Source organism: Chiloscyllium plagiosum, chromosome 15, assembly GCF_004010195.1.
Source record: "Chiloscyllium plagiosum isolate BGI_BamShark_2017 chromosome 15, ASM401019v2, whole genome shotgun sequence".
NCBI classification, from domain to species: Eukaryota; Metazoa; Chordata; class Chondrichthyes; order Orectolobiformes; family Hemiscylliidae; genus Chiloscyllium; species Chiloscyllium plagiosum.
Genome location: NC_057724.1, coordinates 81,245,043 through 81,257,972, shown reverse-complemented (window position 1 = coordinate 81,257,972; position 12,930 = coordinate 81,245,043). Strand labels below are relative to the sequence as shown.

The 12,930-nt window shown below is 47.8% G+C and overlaps 1 protein-coding gene across 1 annotated transcript in view; it reads left to right on the top strand.

Moving 5' to 3' along the window:
- The first annotated feature begins 3,980 nt into the window (after positions 1–3,980).
- Positions 3,981–12,930, top strand: part of LOC122557461 (adhesion G-protein coupled receptor G4-like) — an 81,348-nt gene continuing 72,398 nt past the window's right edge. Inside the window, exons 1-3 of the mRNA XM_043705221.1 lie at positions 3,981–4,014; positions 6,591–7,052; positions 12,527–12,606. Coding sequence (XP_043561156.1) covers positions 6,956–7,052; positions 12,527–12,606 — 177 coding nt within the window. The 5' untranslated portion in view covers positions 3,981–4,014; positions 6,591–6,955. The remainder of the gene's footprint in view (positions 4,015–6,590; positions 7,053–12,526; positions 12,607–12,930) is intronic.

Genomic DNA, 12,930 nt, shown 5'->3' with positions numbered 1-12,930 from the left:
ATTGACTCTGTAGACAAACCCTCTCCAACAACCTTTCTTTCTGTAGCTGTGATACTAGTCCTGAATAGCAATGCCACTTCCCCCACCTTTTGTACCTACCTTCCTATTCCTTTTGAAACATCTAAACCCCAGAACATCCAACAATCATTCCTACCTCTGTGATATCCATGTCTCCGTAATGGCCACAACATCATAGTTCCAAGTACTGATCCATGTTCTAAGTTCATCACCTGGCACCTCTTGTGTTAAAATAGACATGCTTTAACCCATCGCACTGACTGCACCTTTGCCCTATCACCTGTCCATCCCTCCTCACAGACTCTCTGCCCAGAGTATCTGCCTGTTTACTACCTACTCCATCATCTGATCTGTAGCTATGGTTCCCAACCCCCTGCCAATCTAGTTTAAACTCTCACAATGAGTTTGAGCAACCCTCCTGCCCAGGATATTGGTGTCCCATCAGGTAAGGTGCAACCCATCCTTCTCGTACAGGTCCCAACTTCCCCAGAAGGTATCCCAATGATCCACACGTCTGAAGCCCTCCCTCTTACACCAGCCCTGAGGCCACTTGTCCATCTACTCGTTCAGTGTCTGTTTCTAGCCTCACTCACCCAAGACACTGGTAGCAATCCTGAGATTACCACTCTACTTGAGCTGCCTTTTAGCTTCCAACCTCACTCTTCATATTCACTTTTCAGGTCCTCATCCCTTTAATTAGCTATGTCATTGGTACCGATGTGTACCACAACTTCTGGCTCCCTTCTCTCCCCCTTAGGAATCCTGTAGACTCTATCAGAAACCTCCGTGACCCTGGCACCCTGGAGGCAACATACCATCTGGGAGTCTTGTTCGTGACCACTGAATCTCCTGTCTGTTCCTCTAACCATTGAATCTCCTATCACTATTGCTCGCCTATTCTCCCCCCTTCCCTTCTGAGCCACAGAGCAACAGAACAGTATCCAAAACGGTATACTTATTATTGAGGGGAATGGCCACAGGGGGTCCCTACACTGTCTGCCTCTTCCCATTTCCTCTCCTGGTGGTCACCCAGCTCCCTTTATCCTGTAACTTAGGTGTGACTGCCTCCCTATAACTCCTATAGGGATAGACAGAGAAGGAGCCAAGAGAGACAGAGAGAGAGAGAGAGAGAGACAGAGCTGAAAATGTGTTGCTGGAAAAGCGCAGCAGATCAAGCAGCATCCAAGGAACAGGAGAATCGACGTTTCATGCCCTTCATCAGGAATGAGGCTTGTGGGCAGGGGAGCTGAGAGATAAATGGGAGGGGGTGGGGTTAGGGGGTAAAGTGGCTAAGAATGCGATTGGTAGATGAAGGTGGAGAAGAAGGTGATAGGTCAGAGAGGGGGTGGAGCAGATAGATGGGAAAGGTGTTAGACAGGTCAGGAGGGTGGTGCCGAGTTGGATGCTTAGGACTGGGATAATTTGGAGGGAGGGGGAATGAGGAAACTGTTGAAATCCACATTTATCCCATGTGGTGCAGGGTCCCAAGGCTGAATACCAGGTGTTGGGTGGTAACGGTTTGGTGATGGAGAAGGCCCAGGACCTGCATGTCCTTGGTGGAGTGGGAGGGGGAGTTGAAGTGTTCAGCCACGGGGCGGTGAGGTTGATGGGGTGCAAGTGTCCCAGAGATATTCCCTGAAATGATTTGCAAGAAGGCGTCTTGTTTTCCCAATATAGAGGAGACCACAGTGGGAGCAATGGATACTATAGATGGATGACAGTAGAGGTACAGGTAAATTTCTGTCAGGATCCTTTGGGGCCTTAGACAGAGGTGAGGGGAGTGGTGTGGGTGTACGTTTTGCACATCTTACGGTGGCAGGGAAAGGTGCCAGAAGAGGGATGTGGGCTGGTGGGGGTTGTGGACCTGATGGGGGAGTCGCGATGGGAATGACCTCTCCGGAATGCTGATGGGGTGGGATGGGAAATATATCTCTGGTGGTGGGGTCTGTTTGTAGGTGGCAGAACTGGCGGAGGATGATGCGAGGTATGCGGAGGTTGGTGAGACGGAAGGTGAGGACCAGGGAGGTTCTGTCCTTGTTGTGTTGGGAGGGGTGGGGTTCAATGGCAGGGGTGTGGGAAGTGGAGGAGATGTGCTGGAGGGCATCGTCAACCACGTGGGAAGGGAAATTGTGATCTTGGAAGAAGGAGGCCATCTGGGATTTTCTGAGGTGGAATTGGTCATCCTGGGAACAGATGCAGCAGAGGTGGAGGAGTTGGGAATAAAGCATGGAGTTTTTACAGGAGGTAGGCTGGGAGGAGATGTAGTCTAGGTAGCTGTGGGAGTCGGTGGGCTGGGAGGAGATGTAGTCTAGGTAGCTGTGGGAGTTGGTGGGCTGGGAGGAGATGTAGTCTAGGTAGCTGTGGGAGTCGGTGGGCTGAGAGGAGATGTGGTCTAGGTGGCTGTGGGAGTCGGTGGGCTGGGAGGAGATGTTCATGGTTAGTCGGTCGCCGGAGATGGTGTTGGAGGTCTAGGAAGGGGAGGGAGGTGTCTGAGACAGTCCAGGTGCATTTGAGGTCGGGGTGGAAGGTGTTGGGAAAGTGGATGGACTGTTCAATCTCCTGGTGGGAGCACGAGGCAGCGCCGATACAGTCATCAATATAGCGGAGGAACAGGTTGGGGGTGGTGCCGGTGTAACTGTGGAAGATAGATTGTTCCGCGTACCTGACAAAGAGGCAGGCATAGCTGGGTCCCTTGCAGGTGTTCATGGCTACCCCTTTGGTTTGGAGGAAATGGGAGGATTGGAAGGAGAAGTTGTTGAGGGTGGGGACCAGTTCAGCCAGGCAGATGAGGGTGTCAGTGGAAGGGAAATGGTTGGGACGGCGTGAGAGGAAGAAACGGAGGGCTTTGAGACGTTTGTCGTGGCGGATGTCCATGGTGAAGGTGAGGCGTTAGGGGCCGGTGTAATGAGAATCTTGGAAGAGGTGAAAGGTGTGAGTGGTGTCCTGAACATAGGTGAGGAGGTCCTGGACCAAGGGGGACAGGACGGTGTCAAGGTATGCAGAGATATGTTCGGTAGAGCAGGAGCAGGCTGAGACGATAGGTCAACTGGAGTAATCAGGTTTGTGAATTTTGGGTAGGAGAAAGAACTGGGCAGTGTGGGGTTTCTGGACTGAGGTTGGAGGCTGTGGATGGGAGATCCCCAGAGGTGATGAGGTTGTGGCTGGTCTGGGAGATGATGGTTTGGTGATGGGAGGTGAGGTCATGGTCGAGGGGACAGCAGCAGGAGTGGTCTCTTCAGCAGTGTAGAGGTCGGTGCGCCAAATTACCACTGCACCCTCCTTGTCTGCAGGTTTGATGGCAATTAGATTAGAGTAGATTCCCTACAGTGTGGAAACAGGCCCTTTGGCCCAACAAGTCCACACCGACCCTCCGAAGAGTAACCCACCCAGACCCATTTTCCTAACACTACGGGCAATTCAGTGTGACCAATTCACCTGACCTGCACATCTTTGGATTGTGGGAGGAAACCGGACACCCGGAGGAAACCCACGCAGACACGGGGAGAACGTGCAAACTCCACACACAGTCACCCGAGGCTGGAATCGAACCTGGGTCCCTGGTGCTGTGAGGCAGCAGTGCTAACCTCTGAGCCACCATGCAATGATGTTGGGTTGGAGTGGAGGAGGTGGTAGGCTATACATTGCCAGAGCAAGAGGTTGGAGTGGGTGAGGGGGGTGGGCAGGTTGAGGTGGCTAATATCACGGCAGCAGTTGGAAATGAAGAGGTCGGGGAGGGGATAACAGACCACCGCGGGCTGTCCAGGTGGATGGGATGTGTTGGGGCAGGAGAAGGGGAAGGGGTCCTCAGAGGTTGGGCGGAGGTGGGGGCGGTGGAAGAAATGTTCAATGTCATTTATCCGGGAGCGTAGGGAGATGAAGGTGAGGCTGTTGATTGTTTGAATGAATTCTGACTTGTGCAAGACCATTAATTTTTTTTTCTGTTTTCTTCTGCTTCAGCTAATGCATCAAGCACTCCAACATCTCCCTCTCCAACAGGTAAATCCAAGGACAATTCCAGCTGACTTGCCTCTCTTTGACTGTTTGGTTCTGGCTTTCCCTGAGAATTGTAGAGAATAACAATCGGGTTGTCAAAGCTGAAAGGATCGCAGTCATCAGGACAGTTAGCAAGAATACCAATGCTTGGGAAATGCTGATATTAGTACTGTATGGCAGGAGCGGCAATTTGGCAGGTGGACTTTGATTGGGAGAGGCAGTGCTATGGAGAAATTACAAGTTCATGATGACTAACAGTTAGCTTCTAAGCTTTGTTTAATTTGTCGGGTTGGTCGGGTTGGCTGTTGCCTTTTTGGTGAATACAAGACAAAATGTCACTTTTCCCAGCAATAAGACATCTCCCATCTTTACTTTTGAACCAAACTCTTTCTCTTCCATTGCATGTTGTCTGTTGATTCCTGTTGTGGGACCACCGTTAACTCTTCCCATTATCCTCTTCCTGGGAGTGTGGATCACTGGTGAGCCAGTTCCTGTTGGTATCTAACTGCCTTTGCCTTTGAGGCTCTCTGGGCCATTCCCAGAGGGGTCTGGAGTCACATGTAGGCCAGCCCAGGAAGGAGGGCAGATTCCTTCCCAGAAGGACATTTGGATTTTTATGACAATTGATGGTCACTGTTAATAAAGATTTCCAACTTCACATTTTGTTTGGGGTTGAAGCTATACCCTCATACATTAGCCCTCCCAGGCCAGTGACATTGCCACTATCCCTTGGTTTGATTCTTTGAAGACAAATGTTAGGCAGTGAATCATCCAAAACCATCCTCCAACAGCCTCAGCAGTTATTTCCCAACTTTGATTGGTCCACTCTGTCCCCAGTGGCGTGGGCGTCTTTGGTAATGGGCTGTGGAATTTGGAGTTGCCCTGGAGACTGTGGGAAGAAGAGGCCCCACCCTACACTCCTCTGTGGAGAGGGACGGAGGGAGGGATGGGGGTGATGCGGAGGGGGGAGGAGGAGTCCAACAGGACCATGGCCTAACATCTCCCAACCAGACCCTAACCACCTGAAATCTCATGGAAACAAGGTGCAGAGGGGCTGGGAGGGGGTAGGGTGGGGGTGTGTATGACCCATCCATTCAAAACTCTTCATTGGTCATTGAATGGCCACTTAATTGCCTCCTCTCCCTGCCGTCATTGTAGCTGCCATGGGGAGGGGAAGGGTAAATGGTGTGGCATTTAAGGTGGAGGAGCAGAGGGATCTTGGGGTCTATGTTCATAGATCTTTGAAAGTTGCCACTCAGGTGGATAGAGCTTGTAAGAAGGCCTATGGTGTATTAGCGTTCATTAGCAGAGGGATTGAATTCAAGAGTCGTGAAGTGATGTTGCAACTGTACAGGACCTTGGTTAGGCCACATTTGGAATATTGTGTGCAGTTCTGGTCGCCTCACTTTAGGAAAGACGTGGAAGCTTTGGAGAGGGTGCAGAGAAGATTTACCAGGATGTTGCCGAATGGAGAATAGGTCGTAGTGGTAGAGTCAGAATCTTTGGTGACCTTTAAGTGGCAATTGGATAGGTACATGGATGGGTGCTTAAGCTAGGACAAATGTTCGGCACAACATTGTGGGCTGAAGGGCCTGTTCTGTGCTGTATTGTTCTATGTTCTATGTTCTATGTTCTACCCCATGAATAAACACCATTACTCCTTTCCTCCCTCCACGTTTAGCTTCTCAAACCCAGATCTCCACCTTCCCTCTCCCCACTGGGATCCCTGTTCTGGGCCCCATGGTTGTAATTCCAACAGTGACCACCTTTCCAAGATGGCACTGATGAGTCCACTGAGCTGTCCAGTGTCTGATTGGCTGGTAGTTCTCTAAGGATGGGATGAGGTTCAGTCTGCATTCCCAGTAACGTAACCCTCAATGCTGCAGGATTCATTCGGACCAATCAGTCGGAAACCCAGTGAATATTTAGCCCGGTGAGGATCCACATTGTTCTGTGGAAACCAGTCCCAACATTTAGCTCCACCCATTGCTCCAATCACACTGGCCAATGACCCACTGACCCTCTGATCATCTGACCCACTGACCTCCTGTGCAAATGGACTGCAGCGGTTCAAGAAGACAGCTCACCCCCACGTTCTCAAGGGGCAACTAGGGATGGGCAATAAATACTGGGCCCAACCAGTGCTGCCCACATCCTACAAGTGAATAAAAGAAATGGCAATTGCTCGACTTCAGGAGCAGTCCCTGAGCTGTAAGGAATGGACTGACATGAGATGTGAGTGTGTTCCTTTCCTTCACTAATGGGAGGCTGGTCTCATTAATATGTGTTACAATTCCTTCAGCCACAGTCACTGTCCAGGACAGAGCTTCCTCACTCACTGCTGAGGTTTCACTGGCCCCCCTCGGAGAATGGTCGCTTTCCCATTAGTTTACACTTTTTATGGTTCTCAGCTGATTCCATAATTCCACTTCATCTAGAATCTTCCACAGAATAAGATCTACATAAATTTGTTTAACGAATATTCAATGTTTATTTTCCAAAACAATCCTGCAAATTATGGTGTCTTGTTTTCTTCCTTGAATTTACAAAATTAACTTTAATTTTACATTGCTCCTCAGACCCCATCACTTCTCCAACTCCCTCAGAGAGGACCACCTCATCCTCAACTCCCTCAGGAAGGACCACCTCATCCTCAACTCCCTCGGAGAGGACCACCTCATCCTCAACTCCCTCGGAGAGGACCACCTCATCCCCAACTCCCTCAGAAAGGACAACCTCATCCTCAACTCCCTCGGAGAGGACAACCTCATCCTCAACTCCCTCGGAGAGGACCACCTCATCCTCAACTCCCTCGGAGAGGACCACCTCATCCCCAACTCCATCACAAAGGACCACCTCATCCCCAACTCCATCACAAAGGACCACCTCATCCTCAACTCCCTCAGGAAGGACCACCTCATCCTCAACTGCCTCGGAAAGAACCATGTCATCTTCACCCTCCGAGATCTTCACAAGTTCACACCCAACATCAGTCATTGTACCATCATTGACCACGTCTCCTGTGTCATCAATATACCAAGGTATTAGTGAAAAATGTTCTGATTTATAGTACTTTTATAAATTGAGTTCCAATTTAATAGAAAGAAATCTCCAAACCATTTACTCTACCCCATGACTGATCTGGGAAGATGACTATGACACTGCAATGAATGAGGGGATAGACAGTGGTCAAAGAATAACGCCCCTAAAACGATGGTGGTCCAATTGAATCCAGCTGATCTACAAATTGACATGATGAAGCTGTTAGGTTTACAGGAAAAACCTCACCCAGCTCAGTCAGATCCTTGAGGGACGTGGTCAGTGAGATTGTTGACACATTGGTTTTAATTTTCTAGAATTCATTTGATTCCGAGAAGGGTCCATTAGATTGTAAAATCACAAATGTAATTTGTTTGTTCAAAAAGAGAGGACCATAGAGAAAGCAGGAAACTACATGTCAATTATCTTAACACAGACACAGGGAAAATGTTTGAAGCTATAATTAAAGATGTATAGCAGGGCACTAGGAAAGGTTGAAGCTAATCAAGCAGTGCCAACATAGTTATGTTTTATTCGCTTGTGGGATGTGGGTGTCCTTGGCTGGGCTCGCATTGATAGCCCGTCCCTAGTTGCCCCCCCCTTGAGAAGGTGGGGGTGAGCTGCCTTCTTGAACCACTGCAGTCCATGTGCTGTAGGTTGACCCACAATGCTCTTAGGGAGGGAATTCCAGGATTCTGACCCAATGACTGTGAAGGAACGGTGGTATATTTCTAAGTCAGGATGGTGAGTGGCTCGGAAGGGAAATTGCAGGGGATAGTGTTCCCAAGTATCTGCTGCCCTTGTCCTTCTAGATGGAAGTGGTGATGGGTTTGGAAGGTGCTGAGTCAGGATCTTTGGTGAATTTCTGCAGAGCATCTTATCGATAGTACACACTGCTGCCACTGAGCACCCGTGGTGGAGGGAGGGGATGTTTGTGGTTGTGGTGCTGATCAAGCGGCTGCTTTGTCCTGGATGGTGTCAAGCTTCTTGAATGTTGTTGGAGCTGTCCCCATCCAGCATGTAGGGAGTATTCCATCACACTCCTGACTTGTGCCTTGTAGATGGTGGACAGGCTTTGAGGAGTTAGGAGCTGAGTTACTCACCGCAGTGTCCCTAGTCTCTGACCTTCTCTTGTAGCCACTGTGTTTATGTGGTGAGTCCATTCGAGTATCTAGTTCATGGTAACCCCCAGGATGTTGACAGTGGGGGATTCAGTGTTGGGAACACCATTGAATGGCATGGAATGTCAAGATTCTCTTTTACTGGAGATGGCCATTGTCTGGCATTTGTGTGGCATGAATTGCCACTTGTCAGCCCAGGCCTGGATATTGTCCAGATCTTGTTGCATTTGAACATGGACTGCTTCAGTATCTGAGGAAACGAGTTTTTTTTTAGATTAGATTACAGTGTGGAAACAGGCCCTTCGGCCCAACAAGTCCACACCGACCCGCCGAAGTGAAACCCACCCATACCCCTACATTTACCCCTTACCTAACACTACAGACAATTTAGCATGGCCAATTCACCTGACCTGCACATCTTTGGACTGTGGGAGGAAACCGGAGCACCCGGAGGAAACCCACGCTGACACAGGGAGAATGTGCAAACTCCACACAATCAGTCGCCTGAGGCGGGAATTGAACCCGGGTCTCTGGCGCTGTGAGGCAGTAGTGCTAACCACTGTGCCACTGTGCCACCGTGCCACCCAGTTTTGTGAGAGAGAAATCATGTTTAACTAATTTATTAACATTCTTTGAGGGAGTAACACACTGTAAATAGAGGAGAACTGGTAGATGGACTAAGTTATTGCAACAACCAAAAACCCAGAGTGAGGGGAGAGCATTTTGGATTGGGTAGAGGATTAGCTGCCAAAGAGGGGAAACAGAGTTGGGTCATGTTTCAGGTTGATGAAATGTTACGAGTGGTGTGTCACATGAATTGGTGCTGGGACCTCAACTGCTTATAGTTTCTATCAGCTACCTAACTGCAGGAATAGAAGGTACAGTTATCACATTTACTAATGACACAAAGCTGGGCAGAATATAAGTTGTTCAAAGGACACAGGTGACGTGAAATATAGAATGAAGTGGGGAAATGTGAAATAGTCCACTCCAGCAGGAAGAGAGCAAACAAAGCACATTATCTTAGGCAGAGCATTCCAAATTTACACAACCCTCTGAGAAAAACATCTCCCTTCCTCTCTCCCCTGGAAGGGCCACCCCTAATTTGGAAACAATCCCCTCTAGTTCTGGATTGACCCACAAGGATAAGCATTCTTTCCATGTCCGCCTTGTCAAGATCATTCAGGATCTTGTATGCTTCCATCAAGTCATCCTTTATTCTCCTAAACTCCAATGGAAACAAGGCCACCCTGTCCAACCTTTCCTCATACATTGACCCATTCATTCCAGATATTAATCTAGCAAACCTCTGAACCACTTCCAAAGTTTTAAAATCTTCCTTAAATGTGGAGATCAAAACTGCACCAAGTATTCAAGATGTGGTCTCACCAACACCCTGTATAACTGAAGCAGAGCATCTTTTGTTTTATGTTCAGTTCTTGTACTAAAAGATAATATCCCATTAACTGCCTTGATTACACGATGTACCTGCATGCTAACAAACACCTAAATCTCTCTGCACCTCGACATTCTTTTGTCACTCTCTAGTTAAGTAATATTCACTTGACAGTAAGAATAATTTCACGTTTTCCCACTCCATCTGGCATATGTCTGCCTGGTCAACGTATCTGTATCTGTCTGCAGCTTCCTTCATATTGTCTTTGCAATATGTTTTCCTATTTTGATCGCGTCTGTGAATTTAGCTGCCATGCCTTTGCTCTCTCAACTAAGACATTGAGCTAATTGTAAATATTGAGGGTTCAGCACAGACCCCTGCAGGATCCCACTCATGACATCCTGTCAATCATTTATACATACTCTTCATCTTCTTGTCAGCTGTGATCCACCTATAACTGCTCACAAAACAAAGCTTTTCACTGTACTGAGGTACGTGACCATAATAAATCAAATTAAATCTTATAGCCTGCTAGCAGCCAAACTTGTTTTTGTGTGAATATGTTGCTCTTGACACATTATAAGCGTTTATTTTCCACGGTGGCTCAGTGGTTAGCACTGCTGCCTCACAGCGCCAGGGACCCAGGTTCGATTCCAGCCTCGGGCGACTGTCTGTGTGGAGTTTGCACGTTCTCCCCGTGTCTGCGTGGGTTTCCTCCCACAGTCCAAAGATGTGCAGGTCAGGTGAATTGGCCATGCTAAATTACCTGTAGTGCTCAGGGGTGTGTCGGTTAGGTGCTTTAGTCAGGGGTAAATATAGGGTAGGGGGAGTAGGACTGGGTGGGCTACTCCTTGGCGGGTTGGTGTGGACTGGTTGGGCCGAAGGGCCTGTTTCCACACTGTAGGGATTGTATTGATTCTAATTACCTTTGATATGGCACCTTCTGAAAATCTAAGTGCACTAAGTCTCCAAGAGCCTGTTACTAATAAAGATATAGAATACAGAGGAAGCCCTTTGGCCCATCAATTCTGTCCCACCAAAACTATACCGTAATCTCACTCTCTAGCACAGGTTGGGTTTGACCCCACACCTTAACAGCTTCATCATGTCAGTTTATAGAATATTGACTTTACTGATTGTTTTCCTTTCTCAGACTTGTAAACACTCTTGCTTTCTGGTTTTACATTTCTCGCTCACTTTTCCTCTGTTTGATTTTACCTTTCATCATTCTCTGCTGCTCTTTATATTCCGAACGTGCCTCTGATCTGCCCCTCACCAAGAGGCAAGTAGATGCTCTTTCCTTCAGCTTGATGTTTTCTCCAAATGCTTTCATTTACCATGAGCAGTAGCTTCTCCACTTGGGAAGGTGTCGTTTTGATAGAAATATATTTATTCTGAGAATTTAGAAATATCCTCTCACATGTTTCCTGTTGCTTCTCTCATGAACTATCTCTAAGCCTAATATCTACAAATATAGATCAACAAAACCAGAGACTCCTGAAAGTGCAGATAGAGGCCACGCAGGTTATTAAGCCTGTCCACATCCCACCCTCCCCTGAACTCCACATTTACCAGGGTGAATCCACCTGGCCACCACAGCCTGACTCAGTTCACATCACTCTAGATAGAAGTCCTTATCTTCACTCCCAGACCCTCTCTCAGAGCCACTCTCAGAGTTACTCTCTTTCAAACTGGAATCAAGTTTAATCCTATTGTGTTTGGTGTTATCTGGGGGCGTTTATTCTGAGGTTATTAATTAATTCTGTCACATTCCCCAGTCCCAAGTCTAATAGAACCTGCTCTCTCTCTCTCTCTCTCTCTCGCTCTTTCGCTCTCGCTCTCTCGGTTCCAGAACAAACTGCTCTAAGAAACCATCCCAAAGATGCTCAGCAAACCCATCCAGCCAATCATTATTCACATGGCTATTCCAGTTAATACGGAGATTAGAATTTCCTGTGATTATCGCCAGTCTTTATAATAGAATAGACAATAGCAGTTGGCCATTTGGCCCTTTAAGCCTGTGATATCACAAGCATTCAATATTTCTACCTGGACATTTCATCCTACACTACGGTTTCTGTCAGAGTTTGTGGATCATTCCCTCCCATTCTATTCTGTACCTCCTAACAGGTAGCTGTATGTCTGATCCAGTGTAATGTGGATAAGGATGGTGTCTTTACCTTGATAACAGGAACTGAATGGTGGGGTGTTATTTAAATGGTGATAGATTGGGAAATATCGATGTATATTTGGACCTTGGTACATACATCGCAGGAAATGTAGGTACAGCGAGCTGGTAGGAAGGAAAATGCAATGGGAGCTGTCATTGTAACAGGGTTTGATAACAGCAGCAGGAAATCTTCCTGCTGGTGTACAGTGGGCCCACTCGCTGTGTACTGTGCACAGTATTGTTTCTTTACCCATGAGAGGGTGTACTCACATCAAGGGACCGTTCACTAGATTGATTCCTGTATTGGCAGGTTTGTTGCAGGAGCAGAGGGTGTGTTTACAGGGTCTGTATTCACTGGAGTTCAGAAGAATGCAAGGAGATCTTACTGAAATGTATAAAATTCTGACAGGGCTGGACAGACTAGATGCAGGGATGATACTGCCCCTAGTTGAGGGGCCCAGAACAAGGGGTCAAAATCAGGATTGGATCTCAATCTCTAAGTCATTTGGGACTGAGATGAGGTGAAATGTCTTCACGCAGAGGCCGGTGATCCTGTGGAATTCTCTACCACAAAATGCTGTGGAGGTGAGGTCACTGAACATATTTAAGAGAAATATACTTACATTTCTCGCCATTAAAGGTATGAAGGAGTCTGGGGAGACGTTGGAAATTTGGTGTTGAGTTGGAGAATCATATTAAATGGCAGGACAGGCTCAGTGGGGTGAATGGCCTCTGATGTTAGCTAGTCTTTGAGAAACAGAGAAACAAACACTTTGCTTTTTGTTTCAGTGCATTTCTTCAGGACTTTGATGTCATTCAGTTCCGTGAACCTCGGATCGGACAATATCTGGAATGTTACAGAAAGTTGGGTAAGTGTATACAAACACAGCAACACCTCACGCAGTGAGTAACGCCCAAGAGAACACAGCAGACACTGAGTCCCCAAGGACACATCATTCCCGAGTAACAGACAGGCCCCTGCGCTGACTGGAAAACACACCGACTAAAGTCAACGCCTTCCCAACACCTTCAGAACTAGAAATCAATCCAGAAACACACACTTGGGGCAGTCACGATGAACAATTTACTTTACATTGTCGTTAAACTCCTCCAGAGTCAATCTTGCTCATTAATAAAGGACTCTCTATCCTTACTCTTTCTGGCCTACCTCGGGGGGTGGGGGGTGGGGGTGT